Genomic DNA, 23,409 nt, shown 5'->3' on the forward strand with positions numbered 1-23,409 from the left:
AGTGCCTGGATAGAACATCTTTGTTTAAGCTAAAGTAGTCCCCTGGAGAAGAAAGAAGCAATTCATTTGCTTCTGCTGAGGTTTCCCCCTGACAATCAGAAATAAATATTCTAAACAATAGAAAACACCAAGTAGTCATACTGGATGACAGCATGGATTTTGGGACCAAATGGCGGTAAGTTTGTAAGCCGGTTCCGTCACTAGGTATCTTTGTGACCTTCCAAGGTCCACCTTTGCATCAGTTTTTCTTTTTTCTGATGCTAAGGTGCCTGTCTCACTGTGGGCTGCATCGAGGATGCAAAATATATGTTAAGTAAGAGTTAGTAGTACATACATTAGCACAGTTTAAGCTCACTATTATTTTACTAAGAAATAAATGATGTAAAATCCAGCTCTCCATTTTCACCTATTGATTCCAGGAGATTCCAGAACCCATATATTGTAGAGCAATGGATTCTTCTGTATTACAAGATATACATCCCTTTGTTTTCTAGGCAATTGTTACACCCCCCAGCACTATGAGGACGGTGATTCTCTGGGGCAAATGGTGCTCACCACCTGGCAGCCACAAGAAAACAAGAATGCCAAGGTCTACAGTGAGGAGAGGGAAATGGTTTGTGACAAATGCAGGAGGGAAACAAGTGGCTTGAGAATGAGTTCTCAGTGGAAGAAGAGATGCCACCTCTTAAAATTGCTAGGGGTGTGCACCTGGATGGCTCAGTCCATTAGGTGTTTGACTCTTGATCTCAGCTCAGGATTTCATCTGAGGGTTGTGAGTTCTAGCCATGCATTGGGCTCCGAGCTGGGCATGGAGCCTACTTAAAAAATTGTAGGGGGTAAGGCGGGGCCAGAGAGCAGATTATCTGCACAAGGGAAGAGGCTTTCTCTAGTAAGAACCTTGGGTAGAATTCCACACACATATATGGAAAATACATACATACATACATACATACATACATACATACGTGTGTTTGTGTGTATATTTTTTTGAGAGAGCGCGCACACGCGAGTGTGAAAGCAGGGGAGGGACGGCGGGAGAGATCGTAAGCAGACTCCACACTCAGCACAGAGCCTATCATGGGGCTCGATCTCCCAACCCTGAGATCATGACCTGAGCTAAAGTCAAGAGTTGGATGCTTAACCCGGTGAGCCACCCAGGCACCCTTAATTCCATGTACTTAAGAAAAAATTTTATAAATTCGCTTGTGACCTAGGCCCAGGGCAGGATTTGATGGCCCAAAGTGACCTCTAGGCAAGACAGCTGGCCCTGTTCATATACCATATAGAAATAACCCCTGCTCTGGCCAGTCACTCTTTGACTTTTTACACTCTTAAGGGTGCCTTTCCCAAGAGGACTTCTAACTCCTTAGAGGAGGTGGCAAAGCTTCCTGGTACTAAGCAGGGAAAATGCAGTTGAAGACTAAAAGTGTAATCCCAGGAGTTTGGGTGCAAAGCCAGCTGTGTTCAGAAACATACTTACTCTTGGGGCGCCTGGGTGGCTCAGTGGGTTAAGCCACTGCCTTCGGCTCAGGTCATGATCCCAGGGTCCTTGGATCAAGTCCCGCATCGGGCTCTCTACTCAGCGGGGAGCCTGCTTCCTCCTCTCTCTCTCTGCCTGCCTCTCTGCCTACTTGTGATCTCTGTCAAATAAATAAATTCTTTAAAAAAAAAAAAAGAAAAGAAAAGAAACATACTTACTCAGATGCCACTACGACTGGGTTCTCTGCCAGTGTCAGGCCCAGGCATTACTGCGCCATGGACTTTGGGGAGAAGGCTTCGTGGGGAGGGAGAGTGGGAACAGACGAACTGGTGTTCACCACCCATTAGCAAGACAAGTCATGCAAAAAAAGAAAACAAGAGTCAAAATTTTTAAAAGATGTTTCAGCACAACCTTCTTCCAGTGAAGTTTTATTACTACACTCATTTTAAGTAGACTTGGTCTCACAGGTGTTCTGCCTGCTTACTCCCAGCTCTATGTTGAAGGCTTTCAGGGCAGTAATTAACATTAGCTGATTACTAATTCATTTCATGTCTCCCACGAGCAAAGCTATTTCACTTTTTCCTAATTTTTTTTTTTTTTTTTTTTTTACTAATTTTGGTCCCTACCCTCCAGTCTCTGCCCAGTTTATGGGGCATCCAGAAACCAACTAGTACCTGATTTAATTAAACTTCAGACTCTGTATCCAGGTTATTAAGTAGACTACAAGGCAGATCTTGTGAACGAAATTTTTATTTACACACTGTATCTAGAAGCAGATACATAAATTCTTATACAATTAATTTCCAAAAATGTGCAAGAAATTACTATAATTTGTTTACAAACCAAAACACATATTAAAATCAATGGACTTTGGATAATTCATTCTGTGGTGTTCTCAGTACAAATGGTACACACCTGATTTGAAACATACAGAAAAAGTGTAAACTACAGCAATCTGGATTGCAAGTATTAATTTCATGGCACTCCAACGACTATAAAATTTCTTTAATCCAACATGTATACTTATTACAAAATTCTATAAGAATTTTTCATCATCTCTGGATGTAGAGTTTGGATCACTTTTCAGAAACATCAACTACACATTCACCATATTGTGACTGATCAATAAAAAGGATGTTTATTTAAAAAATCCTTAATAGGATTTTACAAAGTAGCAAAAAGAACCAAATTTGTGATTACTAATGTACCAATACTTTATTTTGGAACTTTAAAGTTATTTATGGAACTGGTAGCTGCTCCTTATTAGAGTTTTCAACAAAACTGTCTATTGCTGGTAGAGTGATTTCATTTTCAAATTGACTTCACATTTGATGACAAGCCATTAGGATTTAATATATATTATTCTGAATCATTCATGAAACAAATTATCTCATATATAATGTGAAATGTACAATGATTAAAACTGGCGTTTCTGAAAGCATTATTAAGATATTTAGATTTATAGCACTAGCAGGGGCACTGCGTATAACCTATTCAAGATTTTAGTCATTTTTATCCTGTTTCATTAATACTGGCTCAGAAATTATAATGTATACTTTGTATTTATTTCCTATATGCCAATGATTTTTGTCTTTTGGCACACAATTTTCTTCAACAGCAAGATGGTTACCCTTGTAGTCGGTTTCCTTAAAAACTATTCTTAGTTCTATGATCATTTCCTGTGATATGTTTCTGACCTTCTAGATTTTCAGATTATTGCACCAAGTAGAAAGAGAACAGTTTTCCTTAGAAAGAGAAAGAGTGAGATATTTTTCAAGTACTTTCTATGCTTTCTTATTATTTATAAAAATGCCTAATAGTGTCCTAGTAAGCCTAGAATTAGCTTCTGGCCTCCATCGTGTTTTGTGACAAAATGTTTGATTAAAAAAAATGACTCTGATTCATTTACTATGGCAAAAGGATACAGCTTTCCTGTTTTCTCTTTCTTGCCTTGAGCTCAGATTTTTTAGAAGCACATATTTTAAAAATCACTTACAGGTTTTTCCCGCGCCATCTAAACTGCCATTCAGTAGAATCCAGAAATTTAACCAAATGGTATCTAAATCAAACTATAGGACAGAGATTTCTCTCTTTTCCCCTTTCCATTTTTAAAGACTATTTTATTTTAGGATCCTATAAAGCCAGTTTCTCACATTATGTTGTGCTGCCTATGCCAAATGGTTCTTTCTACACAAAAGCAGAAAATATCCCAATACTCCTTTGTTGGTAAATAATTTCTTGGCAAATACTTTTATTTTTATCAGTACACTATCAGGCCCTAGCAATTTCAAACTGGATTAGAATAGGGCATTTCACCTTGAAGTATTTTATGTTACGACTACACAAAAAGCACATAAAAAACTGGCTTTCTGAAATAGAACAGCATCAAGACTTGCCCTCCATAAAACACAAAATACAATTTTAAAAACATTTAGATGAAAATCAAACTAATCTTAACTTGAAACTAAATAGCTAGATCTTGAACACATGGCATCATGAGGAAAACGTGGGGGGCAGGCTTTGCCCACATGACGAGACAGGGTTCAGGGCAGTCCAAAGACCTCTGTGCACCATGATCTCACAAAGAGTACATGTAAATGCTTCTAGAAACACGGAGAAGCCATTTCAACATTTATTATTAATACACAGTGACTCTGTGACAATACCTGCCATCTAATATAGATGCACAGGGACTTTTAACTCACCCTAGATATATTTTAAATTGTTTAAAAATAAATAGTTTTGCAAAAAAATAGTTTAAATGTCTTGCATTAATTTGATAAGTTTACAACTCTGTTATAGTTCTTAATCCAAATAGCTTATAGTGAACACTTAAATTATATTATTACAGTATACTCCATATTCCATCCTATTAGGTGAAAACGTATCAGAAAATGAAAGAGGAGTCTTTGCGACAAGGTACAATCAACATTCCACCAAAATTAAGTACCTTTTCCCCTTTAAGTCAAAATACCATAACACGGTATTATTGTGCCTTTTCTTGGTATTTCTCAGTTCTGACCCTATAAAACAGAAACAACAACAGCAACAAAAAACAGGGACACTGGCGTGTCTGCATGACAAAGCCATTAAGGGTGACCTAAGACCTTTACTCTTACTTTTAATTGAGGGGTAAGAGATAGGAAAACTGAGTGGCAAAGGAAGAAATGTCTTAAATTATATGTTTCATCGGAGGTGGAAACATTTTCTAGATGGGATGCTTCCAAAACACTCACTGAAGCGAATAAACACTGAATTTCAAAATAACCAAAGTACTGGGGATAACACACTCCTTTCTGTGCCCCAACCCAAGCAACTGAATCAGAGATAAAACAACTAATGCTGGCTGCCAATTTACTTAAGACTTAACTAAATTTAAAACAAGACAAAACAAAAAACCGATTTTTAAATGGCGGTATAAACAATGGGCAACAAGACTTCTATATACCTGATATGGTTTTTAATATTCTTCTTACAGGAGGCTCCACGAGTTATACAATTTTTCAACTAAAGTCATCAGGTTTTTTGGTTTTGTTTGGTGGAGAGAAGGAAGGGTCAAATCTAGCACATCTTAACAGTGACTACATAAAAGAAGAATATAAACCCAAATCTAAAACAAGGTTTTCTACTCAAATCAATTTAAAACTTTATATAAACTTAAATGTCCCAAGAGAATCTAGTCCTTTACGAAGGTCAGTTCTACATCAAGTTCACCCAAAGAAAATGTTGGCTAAACTAAAGAAATCACAGATAAAACACTTTACCAAAGGAAAGTATAATTAACACAACAAAATTACTATCACAGGAAACTATGATCATCTAGTGTCTCTTCAATAATAGTTCTAGTCCCATAGGTCTGCTTATGTTATTCCAATTTGTACCAGAGCTTAATGACAGAAAAGGCAACAATTTCTAAATTGGTGGTATACACTTCTTTATGATTTTTTTTTCATGTAAGGCCATTTATTAAAATAGACAAACCACAAGATGAAAATGAAGGCAACAGAAAAATTCAACTTTTCACAACCAAAAAACAGCACAACCTCAAAAACAATTTGGAAATAAGTGTTGTAGAAGTTATGTTGCAGATCTGCATTCCAATACCCAAGATTATGTCAAATCATAGTTCTAAATAAATCCATCTGAAGTATGAGATTAAAAATCATTTTCAGTGTATGTGTAAATTCTGCATTTTTTCATATGGGTATGTTTATTCAACACGATCTTTGAAAACGGGCCACTTAAAGAGACATAACAATATTCATTCTGTAGGTTTCATTCAACTTTACTTAGGGTTGAATACACATGAAATGTGCTTTTAATGCATAAAAATCACAGTGGATAGCAGCAAAGGACTGGGGGGGGGGGGGTTAAGGAGAATCTGATCATTCACATTGTGATTATTCTGCACATTTATGAAAGATAATTCACACTTCCAAAACCGCAAGACTTCCCTTTTTAAAGAACCAAAATAAACCCAAGACACCTTGCTGACACTTCCCCACCCCTGAACAGATTGATTACTTTTACACATAAAACTGAAATAGTATGGCAGCAAAAGATTTTGATAGCAATGTAAGTTTGTAAACTGTATTTCAATCTCTTTTTCTTATTCCCAAAGTGCAAGATGCAGGGTTCTCGTAATCTTTCAGTAGTGCTTCTCCTGTAAGTAATCCTTCATTTTGTTTGGCAAAGGCAGTTTCTGAATCAAGTCTATCCTAGTATACTGACGTATAACAAAACGACACAGGTACTGCAAAGAACGCACCTGCATGAACCGCGACACGGGATTGGTCAGTCTGACCGGGTAAGTTGCAGATCCAGGCAACCGAGACCTTGAATAACAAAAAGCTCCATTTTCAGAGTCCCTGATTGAATGCTCAATTAGATCAACGATGGACGTATGTCCTTCTACGTCGGGCTGTTCATAAAAGCTAAACCTACCATTGGAGTGTTCGATTCTCGTGTGAAGTGTTTTGCCATGGGAGCGGAAGCTCAAGCTCAAAAGGTAGCGGTCGTCAGAACTGTCCCGAACAAGGAACGAGCCATCCGGCACATTCGCCAGCTTCCCTTCTGCCTCCCAGCGCGTGATGGGTCCCCAGTACCACCCTTGTTTCGCCAGTTTTTTCAGCTCCTCCGTAAGGCTCGTCACAACCATGGGGCCGCTACTCTGCACCGAGTCGTACACTCTCGCCACCCCAGGGGCAGAGTTCGGGTCAAAATTCAAATGGCAGCGCATGCTTTCGGCCACGTGGGCGTCTGTGCTGGCGAGCGCCCCGAAGTTCCTTTGGACTGGATTGGTCTGCATCGGAGGTAGCAACGGTGAGAGTGGGGGGACGTCGTCGTGCCCCGCTCGGGGGCTCTGCAGCATGACTCCGGTGGTGCCGATCAACAGGCCGTTCACCGCCTGGTCCACGAAGATCTCCGGGGCCACCACGAGGTCCTGGTCTACCTGATTCTCGTCTTCGGCGAAGGAGCCGCCTCCCACCTGCGGAGGGACCGCGGAGACCTCCATGGGCGAAGAGGTGTCCAGACAGTAGCCGCGCGGCCCCTCCAGCGGGTACATCCCCTCGTCTAAAGGCACGGTGTACTGAATGTAGTCCTGAGGCACAAGTCCGATAACGACAGGCACGTGGTCCTCGAGGTGCAGGTGCAGGTCCCCGTGCTGGGACTCGGAGCCCTTGAGGGAGCTGCTCTGCTCCGGGCACACGGTCTCCGACTGCAGGTCGTGAAAATCCTTCCGCACCCCGTTCAGGGCCGGGCTCGGACTGGACGTGTGAACCAAGGCCTTGACCCTCACCTCCATCTTGATGCACGTCTCCTCCGAGTTGGTGGGCCGCAGCGGCCACGGCGTGGGGCTGTAGTGGTGGCTGCGCAGCGACGTGGAGCGGATGGGCCGCTGCGCGCGCACGTCCTTGAAGACCAGCGGCGCCGACGAGGAGGAGAAGGTGTCGTCGTCGGCCGAGCCGCCGGCCGCCGCGCCGCCCTTGCCCTTCTGCTTCTGCTTCGCCGACAGCCGCCGTTTCAACGTCCCCATGAGGCTCTCGCTCTTGGAGCGGCCCTTCCCGCCCTGCTCGCCGTCGCCGCTCAGGTCGCAGCCCGCCAGCTCCTTCCCGTAGCAGCCGCCGAACAAGGGCTCGTCCTTCCCGAAGTCGCCGGCCAGCGCCGGCTGCGGCACCACCATGAAATCCGTCTCGTCCTTGCTCTTGCTCAGGTTGAACGACTTCCGGAAGGTCTTGAGGCTGATCTTCTTCATGGTGACGCGCTGCCCGCACCAGGCTCAGCCGCTCGCCGCGAAGCGCTCCGCACGCCTCCGCGGAGGCCGCGATGCCGCATCTACGGCCTCGCCCGGCCTCGCAGAGCCTCCGGAGCCGTCCCCTGGAAGCAGAAAACGTGCAGTTTTTAAAAAGTCTCATTACGGGGTATCTGCACACACGTTTGAGTTCACTGTTTCAGGCCTTTAGCTCCCGAAGGAGGACGCGCGTGTGGCGGCAGCAGGGTCGGCGCCGTCCGCGCGGGGCGCCGTCCCCCGCTGTCCCCGGCTGTCCCCACCCCCCCCGCCCCCGCTGCCCCCCGCCGCCCCCGGAAGAGCCCGCGGTCCTGCGGCGGTCCGCGTCTGACAAACTCCTCGCGACGCCTCAAGAACAAACCCTACTCTCCTTTCCGCACCTCGCTTTTGAGACAGAGTCCAGGTTCCCGCCTTTCCTAACTCGCTCCGCCGGGGCGACGCTCGCTGCTGTCGCCCGCGTCCCCAGCAGCACAGGCTCAGGGACCATGACACCGGGTCCAACTGGCAGAGTAACAAAGCCCGGCCGATTCCTCAATAGTTTACATACACTTTCAAATACGGAATCATCTGTAGGGACACATAAAAAGAATCCTACCATCCGCGAGAACCTGCAGAAAGTCAGGGCATGGGCCCGCATGCCCGCGAGTCCCCCAAGAAGGCTCCGGCCCCAGCTTCCCCGCGCGGGCGCCCGGCGCCGCCCGAGCCCCGCTCGCTCTGCGCCGCTCCCAGCCGAAGCCGCGCAGGTGTAAGTGTCGGTCTATTCGGAAGATTACGAAGCAGATTTCCAGAATGATTATTTCTTCCTCCTCTTCTTCTTTCTTTTTCCCCCTGGCAAATTTTTACTTCTGTATCCAAAAATATGTTTTCTAAACTATCTTATAAAACATTCCATCAGAGAAAAGATAGGATTTTAACCTGTAAAGACTTTCTGAATATCATTTTATAGGGAAAATTTGGGGCCCCAGAAGTAATACTGGTAACAGTAGTACCTGCCTTGCAAAGACATTCTGTTTTGTTTTTTTAAAGATTTTATTTATTTATTTTATTTGTTTACTTGACAGACAGAGATCACAAGAAGGCAGAGAGGCAGGCAGAGAGAGAGAGGAAGGGAAGCAGGCTCCCTGCTAAGCAGAGAGCCCCATACGGGGCTGGATCCCAGAACCCTGGGATCATGACCTGAGCCGAAGGCAGAGGCTTTAACCCACTGAGCCACCCAGGCGCCCCAAGACATTCTGTTTTAAACTACACACGTTTTATTTCCTCTCTGTCCAAGCTCTGCAGGTTCTGCAACCATCAAAGTATAATGTCCTAAAATAAGATGATTAGCTTGACTTGAGCAAAATGCTAATAAAACTAAGAGCAAGATCCTCCCCACCCATCAGTTCAGCACCACTCTGTTTCTTGGCAAAAGAAAAAAAGCTCTAAGCTTGATGACATTCACAAATTCACTATGCATTTGCTAAGTCCCTGCTACACACCAGCACTGTATGGTCATACACAGATTAATAAATCGTTTATGGCCTCATAATCTAGTAGCACAGAGAGATGTATGAATGTATGTATGAATGGACAATATTTAAGACAAACCTATTAGTAATATACTGATGATAACACAAAGGGAACTAAGAGAGACATCTTACAAACATTTACAGATAGACAGGATTTGGTTACTGTGTGCATAGAATCTGAATGAAATCATTTTTAATAAAAGCCACTCACATCAGACAATTTATCGGGGGATCAGCAATATCATCTCCTTAAAGGAAAAAGCAATTTTAAAAAGTCTTACTGTCATGTACTATGTTTTCGAGCAAGCTGTAAAAAAATGCATATATGTACTTGGAGGGCCAGTTACTTTTAAACATACTAAGTTGTCTATTAGATGAACTCACTATCCAAGTACCATTATCTTCCACCTAAGCATAAACATGTAATAATTAAGTTATTAACAATTTTAATGTAACAAAAATATGACCACTCATAAACATGAAATGGAGAATGTAACAATATACTTTAGTTGGCAAGTCACTCCTTCTGAGTAGACCATATAGGTTTTGTAGCCAAAGACAGATTTCAACATGTAATCTTTTCTGATAAGAATAATAATCCAACTATGGTCGTGATAGGTACATCTCTAAGTATAACTCCTCTACGCAGCAGAATTTAGAGATTTTTTTGCTATGTGATAAAGATGAATTACAACCACTAGAAAGAAGCGGATATGAAACACAAGTTAAGTAAAATAAGCTCTTCTCTTATACAACACGTGTAAATTATGTTGAAATTTTAAAAGGTCAACAAGAAAAAAGAACAACAGAAAGGAGCTGATATCATAGAAATAATAAATAGTAAGTAAAAATGTACAAAGTAGCTTTCTGGTAAAAATTAATATTGTGTGTTTGCATCACACAAGCCCGATCTATGGGCTTGAGGATGAGTAAGTCCTGGGTCAGACCGTGACACCCCGCACCCCCAACTATGCAACCGCTTCAGGGGTCATCAACCAATGATGTCACGAAACCTACCACACTTAGAATTTCCATAGTAATTATCATATCAACTTGCCTTGCTACAGAAATATTTCAGGAAGGCAAACCTATGTAGCTCCATGAAAATCTGTACGCTGCATGAGCATATGAAGTTTTAAAAATGCCTGAAAGTCAGTCATACATTCTGCTGCAATTAAATACCACTCCAGAGTAACATAAATGCTGCAATACTACCTATGAATGTGCCAGGGAAATATCTGGAGAAATCTTTGCAAGTAAAGAAACACTATCACACACAGAAGCAGGTCCAGGCATACATGGAAACAGGGCACATCAGCAAACCAATGGCAAAGGACACAATTCAGTCCTCAGCGTGAAGACAACTGGTTATACATCTGGAAAAATGAGAAAACTGGATTCCATACCTCACACCAGCAGTGAAAATAAATTATGAGATTAAAGATCTAACAGTGAAAATCTCATTTTAGTTGGAACAAAATATAAAATATCTTTAAGACTTTGAGATAGGAATAAAATGTCTAAGTGCTCGCTTTGGCAGCACATATACTAAAAATAGGAATAAAATGTCTTAAGGCACAAAAAATGATAAAGAATAAAATCAGGGCACCTGGCTGGCTCAGTGGGAAGAGCATGTGACTCTTGATCTTGGGGTCTCACATCACTTTAAGCCCCATGTCGGGGGTAGAGATTACTTTAAAAAATAAAAGCTTTAAAAAAATAACAAAACTTGTTCAAAAAGATGCACAAAGGGACTGAGATGTCATCTATCAAATTCTTTTGTGAAGCTAAGAAAAACAGGACAACGTAAGTATACCAAAGCATCCACTAACTTCTCTTAATCAGAGAGAACTTTTTTTTTTAAACATTTTATCTACTTGATAGAGAGCGAGCACGAACAGGAGCAGCAGACAGAGGGAGAGGCAGGCTCCCCACTGAGCAGGGAACCCATGTGGGGCTCGATCCCAGCACCCTGGGATCACAACCAGAGCTGGAGGCAGATGCCTAACGAATAAGCCACTCAGACATCTCCAGAGAGAACTTTTTTTTTTTTTTAAGATACATTTTTTTAAAATTTATTTGACACAGACAGACAGGTCACAAGCAGACAGAGAGGCAGGCAGAGAGAGAGGCGGAAGCAGATTCCCTGCTGAGCAGGGAGCCCGATTTGGGGCTCGATCCCAGGACCCTGGGATCATGACCTAAGCCGAAGGCAGAGGATTAACCCACTGAGCCACCCAGGTGTTGCCCCCCCTACCCCCAGAGAGAACTTTAAAGTACAATTCTTCACAGCAGTAGAAACTGCATTTATTTGTCTTAACAGGCTGAAATGGTGACCTGAACACTAATAAAACCGCCTGCATTCATGATAATTTTCTGGCTCACTAGCACAATGAATCCAATTTTGTTCATAAAAGAACTGGGCATCAGTTCACACAGAGATTAAGAAAACTTAATTACCAATAGCTATAAAACCAAAGGATGCAAACATGAGACAAAACAAACATGTTCAACCCCAGTATCAGGGACGTTGCAAAGAGAGTACGGTTTGCATTAATTCTTTAACCCTCTCAGCCACCCAGGCATCCCATGTTTGCATTAATTCTTGAAAATCAGCAAATTCTCCACAGACTAGGTAGGTCAACAGATCAACAACCAGAATGGCTTATATATGGTCTGTCTGGACTGTCACTTCAACATATCTCAAACCCAAACATGTACATCAACCTAAAATCTGACCCACAGGCTCTAGCCCAGTTAATTTTCTAGGATTAGTATAAAGTGTTAGCTCAGTTTCGATCTTAATAACAAAGGTTTCTGTTTTCCTGCTTCTGTGCCTGGTTATGCTATTCCCTCCTCCTGGCAAAAGTTCTCTTTCTTTTTCCTAATCCACCTTTCAGAGAATTCCTTAAAAAAATATTCCTCTTCCTGAAATCTGCTCTGATCACCCTCCAGAAGGGAGTTCTCTCTCCCTTCTCCGAACACACCCTGCATGTATTTAATAGTATGTCACACAGTGACCCAGAATTGCTTGCATTCTATTCCTATCCTATTCCCCAGATGGTAGTGCTTGAAGACAGAGACCATGTCTCATTCATTTTTCTATTCCTAATCGGGAACTATCACTACATATTTATTATAATCTGTTTAAGATCTCTGATACCAAATGAATATTCCTTCACTATTAAGTAAATGATAGGAACAATGGCATGGGGAAATCATACTGTACAAAACTGGCTAAATCTCCTCTTATCAAAATGGAGCAACTGATCCACAAAATCAAAAGTCATTATTACAAATGATGCAGGACTGGCAATTCCATCTAAAAAGGCCACACAGAAAATACCCGCCGATTCTGACAAGGTCTACCACTCAGAATCCAGCCCCATACTTCCACATGGCAGGTGTTTTGTGTTCCGTCATGTAAAGGCTATTGAAGAAATGCTACCAAATACACGAGTTAAGAGAAAGAAGTAAAAATACTAAATGCCACCCCCCATTACTTACTTCCACACAGTTACAGTACATCTAAAAAATAAAAAATCTGCTTTTGAAAATTGAGCATCCAGGGCATTATCAATACACTGAAGTATGCTATCATCAGGAAATAAAAGTACGAAGTAACTGAATGTTCCAGGAGGCACTACGGACCTTTCTGTCGTACGCTGTTATTCATAAAGCTCTCTCCCTCCTTCCCCACACCTGCCGCGTGTTAAGATACTCTATCAGATCTAAGAGAACTTCAACTGACACAAAACTAAGAGAGGACATCTGTGAGCTCCGAGAGAGGTCAAAGAAATGCTAGGAAAAGGCTGGCCTGAGACAGTCTGATACAGCATCCTCAAGCAGTAAACTCTGAACGGTGACCAACAATTAAAAGCTGTCAGTCAGACTAGACTGTAAACAAGAGACGGTGAGAGTATATGGTGACTCTTAACTTTGCTTCCCAGCTGCTCCCTGACTGCCCTATGTGGACATGTGGGTGAAAGCCACAAGCAGGTCTTAGTGGCTCTGAGGTGCCCCTGAACTTGGACTAAACATTCTGTCCTTGTTCTTTTCATCACTATCATCAGAACCTCAGAGGAGTCTTGACCCACAGAAAGTCTGTCTTCAGTAGAAGGAAGAGCCTCTGATAGTAACAGAGTCCAGTCCATCACGGTGGCCACTATATGGGCAGAGGCTGTCTGGGCAGCACAGACAGGAAACAAGTAAACCAAGGGAGACGTGATAGTTAGGAACTGTGAGAGATACCATGAAGGAAAGGAAGCAATCAGAGAATACCGGGGGTTCCTACTCTAGGTTCCCAAAACACTGAAGACCCCTCCAAGGCCTCTCCAACAAGCCAGTATTTACACCGATGCCAGTCACGCAAAGGAAGGTTGAGGCGGAGAGAACAGCTTTCCGGACGGAGGGAGGGGCAAGCTCTGGGCTGAGGTGGGAGCTGCAGATGCAAACACAGAATCCAGCTGCCCCTCAAGTGGATGGTGTGGAGTGGGGCGTAAGACGCACATCAATGTATTTGGGTCTGACTCTAAGTGCGTTCAGAGGAATGAAAAGGTTTCCGGCGCGCCTGGGTAGGTCAGTCGGATAAGGGTCTCACTCTCAATTTTGGCTCAAGTCATGATCTCAGGGTTAAGACTGAGCGCCAAGTGGGGCTCCACAGTCAGCGGAAAGTCTGCTTAAGATTCTCTCTTTTCCTCTCTCTTTGCTCCTTCCCACACTGTGTGCACGTGCAACGACGCTAAAAATAAATAAATCTTTAAAAAAAAAGGTTTCAAGTATCAACATGTTCTAGTTTAAGGATGCATTTCCCAGTTGTGAGCCACATATCCTCCTCCTCAACATACAAGCATACACAAACCCACTAGGCCGGTAACTTGGGATGGCAAAAACAAAGTCAAAAACAAAACCCAGGGTTTCCCATTACCTTACCCCAAAAACAGATGAACACTTTCTTCATAAAATGCAGATGCTAAAACAATCACTGGAAACTACTTCTGTAGTTCTAGGAGAACTACAGGTCTTCCCCTGGTAGACCACACTCTCCCATTTCTCAGCAAGAGTTAGGCTGAGACAAAGGAAACCGTCAAAAAAACGAAGAGGCAACCCACGGAATGGGAGAAGATATTTGCAAATGACAGTACAGACAAAAGGTTGATATCCAGGATCTATAATGAACTCCTCAAACTCAACACACACAAAACAGACAATCATATCAAAAAATGGGCAGAAGATATGAACAGACACTTCTCCAATCAAGACATACAAATGGATATCAGACACATGAAAAAATGTTCATCATCACTAGCCATCAGGGAGATTCAAATTAAAACCACATTGAGATATCACCTTACACCAGTTAGAATGGCCAAAATTAACAAGACAGGAAACAACATGTGTTGGAGAGGATGTGGAGGAAGGGGAACCCTCTTACGCTGTTGATGGGAAAGCAAGTTGGTGCAGCCACTATGGAAAACAGTGTGGAGATTCCTCAAAAAGCTAAAAATACAGCTACCCTATGACCCTGCAATTGTACTACTGGGTATTTACCCCAAAGATACAGATGTAGTGAAAAGAAGGGCCATCTGTACCCCAATGTTTATAGCAGCAATGGCCACGGTCGCCAAACTGTGGAAAGAATCAAGATGCCCTTCAACGGACGAATGGATAAGGAAGATGTGGTCCATATACACTATGGAGTATTATGCCTCCATCAGAAAGGATGAATACCCAACTTTTGTAGCAACATGGATGGGACTAGAAGAGATTATGCTGAGTGAAGTAAGTCAAGCAGAGAGAGTCAATTATCATATGGTTTCACTTATTTGTGGAGCATAACAAATATCATGGAGGATAAGGGGTGTTAGAGAGGAGAAGGGAGTTGGGGTAAATTGGAAGGGGAGGTGAATCATGAGAGACTATGGACTCTGAAAAACAATCTGAGGGTTTTGAAGTGGCGGGGGGGGGGGGTGGGAGGTTGGGGTAGCAGGTGGTGGGTATTATAGAGGGCACGGACTGCATGGAGCACTGGGTGTGGTGAAAAAATAATGAATACTGTTTTTTCTGAAAATAAATTAATTTAAAAAAAAGAGGCTGAGAGAATTTCAGGTTCAACATATGAACACTGGAGAGAGTCAAACATGAGTCAATTGCATACAAAGGTTTTATTAATATCTAATTTCCATTTACAAGCCATTCTTGATAATGCCTCACTTTCTGATGTAATTTTAGTGACATTAACATTCAACTTCTTTAAAAATTGCTAATCACTTGAAATATGATCCTGTCAGGAAACATCTAGAGCTACAAACCCTTCTGGGTCCGCAGTTATGAATACACTAGTCATCATGCGAGAAACATGTGACCGTGTGTGCTTGAAGGTGCGCAGACACAGATAATACAGTAGAAATGCATACAAACTCATCTCGGGGCTGGGTGGAAAATATCTGTAAGGACATGCCACACGCTGTAAGCCTACGCTTTAGAGATCCATAATTAGGTAAGTTTTGAAAAGTAGCTACAGAAGCCGAAGAAAGTTTCAGATCTGATTGGGAAAGCAGACCTGAGCAGGAAAGAGTACGGCGGAGGATCGAGGCAGCCGGTATGGAGGCGATATCTACCCCAACCTGCCCACAGACACTCTGCTTTTTCTGGAATTCAATGGACAAACTACAAGAAGAGTAATACACCAGATGCTTTCCATTTGCCTCACTTTTTCAAGCACAAGTCTTGACAGCCCTAAGCCCGCCATAATGTGCCTCTCCCATTCTCACACTTGTCCTCTGCCCCACTGCCACTCTGAGACCACCACCAACACGCGGCCGTTCGGGGCACCGGTGCTGCTGCGACCACCACCCTGCAAACCCCTCACGTTCCCCAAGTCTTTGCTCTGCTGTCACCTTCTCCGGGAGGCCTGGCCCGAGCAGGCAGGTGAGCTGCAGTGCAGCCCCTGGCACTGCGTCGCGGTACTTTCCCCAGCACACCCCCTCCTCGTTTACTGTGCTTTCTCCCCCTCCGGACGCTGGAGAAGGTGAGCTTCACAGAAGTGAAGCTCCGTGTTACCCACTGCTGCCCCCCAAGAATCTAGGACCATACCAAGGGCGCAGGAGACGCTCAGTCACTCTGCGTAAGCCGATGTCAGAGCCGCAAACCTCATCGGGCAGGCGATCGCGTACGCTGCCCACCTTGCCCTCAAGCCATAATTCGCCATTATTTACCAAAAAGTCACTTAACTCCTTAACGTGGCGTGACGCCGTTCTTTCCTTGATCTCGGCTCCAGTCACACTGAAAGCATTCACACTCAGCACATTCTCGCTCAACACTGAACTTCTGCCATACTGCCTCTTTGACTGGAAATGTTTCCTTCATCTTCCTCACCAACTAACTCCTTCACGCCTCCGCTGTTCCAGTAGTTCCTCTAAGAACCACATTCTGCTCTTCCTGAGGGTGAAACCCCCCAAGTCCAGGACCGCAGAGTACTGCATACCTCTCCGGCCTAGAATTCTCATCTGGGATGTGTACTCAGATCTGTCTGTATGAACGAGTGATTAATGACTCACCGCAGCGGACGATCTATACTCAATATGAAAGCAAAGAACATGTTAATTTTTTTTTGACATTTTTATCCTCCACATCTAGCACACACCTGGCCCCAAAAAGGCACTCAAAAAAATGTGCTGAGTGAAGACGGCAGTGAAATGAAGGAGAACACTGGTCCACAGTGAGAGGCAGCACGACGTACACAGGTGCCCCTGCAGCAGAACTGGTAACGATTCTGAGGGGCTACGTAGTCCCGTTTAAATTAACCTCACTAAACTTAGGGTTCAAATGGCTCTGATTCCCATTACTGCATCCCTTTTGTACAAAAAAAGACTGACAACCAGAGTAAAAGTACTTGGTAATTATCTACTTGATAACTATTCCTTTTCCAACTACCAATCCATATGCAACTCAACATTAACATCAAATAAACAAAAATCAATCCTGGACATGAAAATACTGTAAAAAGTTCTATTAGGCCGTATGGCCTTTTAACTCTTCCTTTCACTTTCCAGGCAAAGATCACTCTGGAAGTTTTAAGAGTATCTGTTTTTCTGTTTGCACTTCCAAAAATATATGCCATCTTTTTATAGGATTACCATCTGCCTCACCATGCCTAAGTAAATGTTCTGAATTAGTTTTATTGCTTTTTAATTATAAAATTTTAAGTTTACACATACTGAAAATGTGTCTAAAGGTTCAAAGGAAAAGGTTTTAGACATGAATACTTTGTTCACATGGGCAGACGCTAACCTCTTCAAACGATTTCCCAGCCTGTTTTCAAAGGAATGACTGGAGATAGTCATGCCTGACATTAAAACACCTAATGAAAACATTTAAAATACAACATCAACTATTTAACATTCAACAAGTAATATAGCTTTATTATTGCTGGTTTATAAGGGAGGAAACCAGGTCTCAGAGAGATTAAAACTTGCCCAACCAAGTTAAGTAATGTGTCACGAGGAGAGATGTGGAATGTGATCGTGGCACATCGAAGCTCCCATTCTCCCCCCGTGACAGGCTGCCACGTAGCCAACTCAGCAGTTCCCAACTTCCCAGTCTGGGGACCCCTTCATCCTCTTACAAATTACTCAAGAACCACCAAAAGCTCGTCTGTGTGGCTTTTATCTACTGAAACTTTGCCTGCTAGAAATTAAAACTGAGACTTTAAAATAGTTAATCATTTTTCAATAACAATATACTCATTACATGTTAACATAAATAACATTTTTCTGAAAAATATATTTACCCAAACAATAAAAATTCAGTGAGACAAGCGGCACTGTTTTACATTACTGTAAATCGTTTTTCTGTCTGACTTAAGACAGCTGGACTCTCATGTTTCCATCTGCATTCAATCTGCTACAATATGTTGTTCCAGTTAAAGCCTAATTAGAAAATCCAACCTCCTACAGATACATAGCTGGTAAAGGGAGAAATATTTTCTTTAATAATATTTTCATATAACCGTGGGTATTCTTTCCTGTGATATTATACCAAAAATCAACAAGTGATAGTTTCTTAAAAACTCAGTTGCACTGGGAAATCTGAAACCCTTTAGATAACTTCTTTATTACATTCAAATCCCATGGTCTAAGCTTGCATTTTGAATCAATCATCCAGGTATGTATTATTTTGTAGTATCATGGTGATTTCATTACTCAATCTTGAAAAATCCCGTTTATTAACATTACCATTGACTGATCCCATCAGGAAAGTCTACGCACTGGGAAGCAGTAAACTAGCAGTGGGAGACACAAGCTCTCCATAATTCTGATTTTTGCTTTAAAGCCTGGATTTATCACTGACACCAATACTGTCTGTAAATTTATGAAACTGTATCTACCGAAACCCTGAAGCTAAAAAACCATAGTTGGTCAACAGGTCTTTTGTTAATTTATTTAGGTTTTGTTTTGTTTTTTAAGTTAAGTTCTTTGCCCAACGTGGGGCTTGAACTCATGACCCTGAGATCAAGAGTCACATGCACTACTGACTGAGCCAGCCAGTCGCCCCCTCAACAGTTCTTTCAGGTAAAAGTGGTATCTCCTGACAGATTTCATGAAAGAGGAGCTGTAGTGCAGCATCTCCAACAACAGCACAAATGCTTCCCCTGAGACACCTTCTTCCATTAGTCTGTGGGAGAAACCATGCTCTATACACTTTCATTTCGTCACAAGGATTTTGAAAAGATGTGTACTCAGGGTCAAGATTTAATAAGTGTAACAATTTTTACAGCTTCCTCAGTGACTTTTTTTTTTTTTTTTTAAGATTTATTTATTTACCAGAGACAGCACACAAGCAGGGGGAGCAGCAGGCAGAGCAGGCAGAGGGAGAAGCAGGCTCCCCACTGAGCAGGGAGCCTGATGGGGGACTCGATCCCACGACCCCAGGATCATGACCTGAGCTGAAGGCAGACACTTAACCTACTGAGCCACCCAGGAGCCCCTCCTCAGTAACATTCTTAAACGTAACTGTGACTTGCTTTTTACTGCAAGTGCTTAAAGGTAAAGAACAGGAGACTGCTATGAATGTTCAAATCACAGCTGGGGCCACAGCCGTGGCCATGGGAGGGCACCACCAATTGTATCCACCATTGCTTCTGCACCCTCAGAGAATGGCAAATAATGTTTCAGCCTCATTATCAAAGGGGATCCACAGACCATACTTAGAACTACCAGCTTAAACTATCTGTGAAGACAGTTTAAAAGAACAAAGAGAAAGAATTTAAGGTAAGCAAGGCATCCACATAAGTTACCAAGACAAAGAGTTTCACTATCATCTCTCTGCCCTAAAGGTGGCCAGTTTCTTAGCAAACCATGGTTCGTGCCCTTCCATTTCAGCTCCTCAGTTTCTATTCCGTTGTTCCTGAATCTGTCAGTATATTACTTGCCATTAACTTTATAAAAAATGAAAAATAAGTAACAGATAATAAAATCCTTCCAGAAAGGGAGGAGAAAGGAGAGAAAGTAGACCATATGATAAAAAGGAAAATAAAGGCAATGGCCAATACTAGATGAAATGCAACAGAATTTAGGTTCCAATGTTTGGTATGCCAATATATATAACTGAGATAAACTCAACTATTAGAAAAAGATTTTCAGGTCTGGTCTTAAAAATCCCATCATATGCAAAACAAAGTTTCAAAACACCATAACAGCATCTGCTAGCCACTATCAGACTATCCTCTTCTTCAGCATTTCTGCGATTATCATATTCTATCAAGTGAATCAAGTTTACTTGTATTCTACTTGGGATCATGAATGTTATCAGTCACTGGTATATCCCCATTACATAAAATACCTCCTGGGTTTGACTGAGGTTCATCCAAACTTTTTTGAATTTAAATTCACTGCATATTTTAAGCATGCAAACAAGTAAGTAATTTTTTTTAAGTTCTTCCTACAAAAATAATTGATTCGTAAACACTAAATAAATGCAGATGGCTAAAAATTTTCTGTGGAATTAAGTGTAAACAAAACCATTCTAAAAGCCAACAAAACAGTACTTTAAAAAAATACAGGCTTTTGTACAAAGACTGCTTTGCAAATATGATTAACTTCTACTTAAAAGAAATGTCAAAATGGAAATCACATGTAATATATCATTGAAGGACAGATTTTACACAATTCAGACTGATAGAATTCCGTCAATGGATATTTAAAGGAAAGACACTGGTCCTACATATGGAAATTACGAAAGACTGCATATTTACTTGTTTCAATTAAAAATGAAATGTTTAAAAATACGTGAGTCCATACTTAAGTAAAGTTTTTCAATTAACTGACAAACACCAATCTTACTTGCTTCAAGGAAAAATCCTCTAACAGAAAAGAATGAAAAAAGGAATATGCAAACAAAAAGAAAGCTAGTGTAACAGTAACAAGATAGTGAAAACAGTCATACAAATACAAAGGGGCACATTACATAAGGTATAACCCACACAGAAAATAAAAATGCCAAAAATTTTTACACACAAGGAGGCCCAGGTGGCACACTCAGTTAAGCGTCCAACTCTTGGTTTCGGCTGAGGTCATAATCTCAGGTCAGGAGATTAAGCCCGAGACAGGCTCCACACTAAACGCAGAGTCCACTCGAAATTCTTTCTCTCTGTCAGCCTCTCCCACACATGTTCTTTCCCTCTCTAAAATAAATAAATCAATTAAAAAAAAAAAAAACTATACACACAAAATCGAACATTAAAATATCTTTTTCAGCCCAAGAAAATAAATGAAAATGAAGAATACAGATTTAAATTACATAATTACTTTATTCCTTTAATATATGGATTCTGTACTCTAAAAAGTAAGAAAGCATCTGCTTTTCCAAATGTACTAATATATGAGGTCACAATGGAAATATCGGTAAACTGAAAAATCAGAAATATCTCACTGGGGCACCTGGATGGCTCAGTTAGGCATCGGACTCTTGGTTTTGGCTTAGGTCATAATCTCAAGAGGAGGAGATGGAGCCCCACACTGGGCTCCACTGGGCAAGGAGCCTGCTTGGGATTCTCTCTCCCCCACTCCCCTTGTCCCTCTCCCATCTCTTAAAAAAAAAAACCTCCTCAAATGACGACAAGACAATAAAAACATAAAAAGGAAAACAGAAAAGTAAAAATGACCAAGCATCCTCTTGAATCAAAGAGGAAATCTCAAAGAGAAGAAAAATGGTATACTCTTTATAAACTAAAATCATGGAAATGCGACAGATCAAAAACTATGTGATTCTGCAAGACCCTACTAACTGTGCTCCCAGAAAACTTCTAAGCCTTAAAGGCTTACAAAACTAAACATTAAGGAATTTTAAAATTAATAAATAAAAATAAATAGCAAGGAATTAAAAGAAACAAAGTATGCATTCAATTCCAGAAGTCAGCAATGAGAAACCACCCCCCCCCCCAAAAGACAAAAACACAAACCAATGAATCAGAAAACAAAAAATAGTGGTAAACATTCTAAGAGTTGATTCTTCGGTCAAATGACAACTTAGTTGATGAGCAGCTAAGCTGGCTGTTGTAAGAAAAAGGAAAACTGTATTTATATGAATTAGAAATGAAGTAATAAGTATAAAACAGTAATAAGTATAAATACAGTATAAAACTGTATTTATATGGATTAGAAATGAAGTAACTACAAAATATGTAAGAGTACTGTGTAATTTCAATAAAAATTTGAAATTTAGATGAAATGGGAATTTTAAGGCAAAATATGTATTACCAAAATTTGCCTTACAAGAGGCAGGAATCCAGAAGAGACTAATAGTTGTCAAACAACTTGAGGAAGTCCTGAAAGAACTACCACGACCCCTCTTCCTTTGGGGAGAAAAGGGGACTAATTACTAAAAACACGAAATACAAAACTCACTAACCTACTTCAGGACATAGTACAAGCAGCCTCCCAAATGTACTTCTGAAGCTAAAGAATATTGATACCACCACTGGACAAAGACAATACATTCAATACAAGACAAAACAAAAAACCCCCCAGGTCTCACTCATGAATACTGAAATGCAAATTTTAAACACCAGAGTGGTGAGGGGAAACAATTCAGCTATGTAAGGTACATCCCAGGACTGCCTGCACAGCTGATTATTTGTAAATTCATTATAATTTACCATAGAGCAAAGGAGCAAAATCATATGACAACAGCTATAAATCTCTCTCTCTCTCACAAACACACACACCAAAAAAAAATTATCAATCCTAACCCTTCAAAATAGAAACAGATGGACATTTAACACATGATGATATAACAAAATTAAGAGTCATATGAATAAAGAAATGATAAAAAGCCAGCAACAAAGATGTGGATTATCAAGTATTAATTAACATTATTTTCAACATGCTAGCTAATTAATCAGACAAGGGTAAGGAGTATAAATATTGGAAAGGAGAAGGCAAACTGTCATTATTTACAGATGGCAGGAGTGAGTACCTAGAATACAACAGATGCAGCTGAACAACTATTAGGGAAAAAAAGAAAACAAAAAAAATTCCCTCTAGTGACTACTTACAAAATTTACATTTAAAAATCACTAGTAATTACTTTAAAAAAGCTGGTGGGGGGGGCGCCTGGGTGGCTCAGTGGTTAAGCCTCTGCCTTCACCTCAGGTCATGATCTCAGGGTCCTGGGATGGAGCCCCACACCAGGCTCCCTGCTCCGCAGGAAGCCTGCTTCTCCCTCTCCCACTCCCCCTGCTTGTGTTCTCTCTCTCTGTATCTCTCTCTGTCAAATAAATAAATAAAATCTTTTTTAAAAAAAAAGGCTAAAATAGGCTAATATAGTAAAAGACTAGATTTGATTTACAATAGTTTCGAAAAAGATGAAATGATTTTTTTCAAGATTTTATCTGCTAAAGGGAGAGTGAGTGAGCGAGCACACAAGTAGGGGGAGCAGACTCCCCACTAATCAAGGAGCCCAACCAGTGCTCAGCCCCAGGACCCTGGGATCACAACCTGAGCCAAAGGCAGATGCTTAACCGACTGAGACACCTAGGCACCCCAGATGAAATTAATTTTTCAAAAATGTCCAGAAATACATGAAAAACTTTAAAACTCAAGAGGATCATAACCGATTTAGATATATAGAAA

General features: G+C 41.5%; 1 protein-coding gene across 5 annotated transcripts in view; it reads right to left on the reverse strand.

Moving 5' to 3' along the window:
• Positions 1 to 2,212: 2,212 nt before the first annotated feature.
• The window catches only part of SOCS6 (suppressor of cytokine signaling 6), a 39,048-nt gene continuing 17,851 nt past the window's right edge, over positions 2,213 to 23,409 (reverse strand). For all 5 annotated transcript variants that reach the window (XM_059138962.1, XM_059138966.1, XM_059138967.1 and 2 more), the window contains one exon: positions 2,213 to 7,858. In XM_059138962.1, coding sequence (XP_058994945.1) covers positions 6,129 to 7,736 — 1,608 coding nt within the window. In that variant the 5' untranslated portion in view covers positions 7,737 to 7,858 and the 3' untranslated portion in view covers positions 2,213 to 6,128. The remainder of the gene's footprint in view (positions 7,859 to 23,409) is intronic.

This window comes from Mustela lutreola, chromosome 11, assembly GCF_030435805.1.
Source record: "Mustela lutreola isolate mMusLut2 chromosome 11, mMusLut2.pri, whole genome shotgun sequence".
NCBI classification, from domain to species: domain Eukaryota; kingdom Metazoa; phylum Chordata; class Mammalia; order Carnivora; family Mustelidae; genus Mustela; species Mustela lutreola.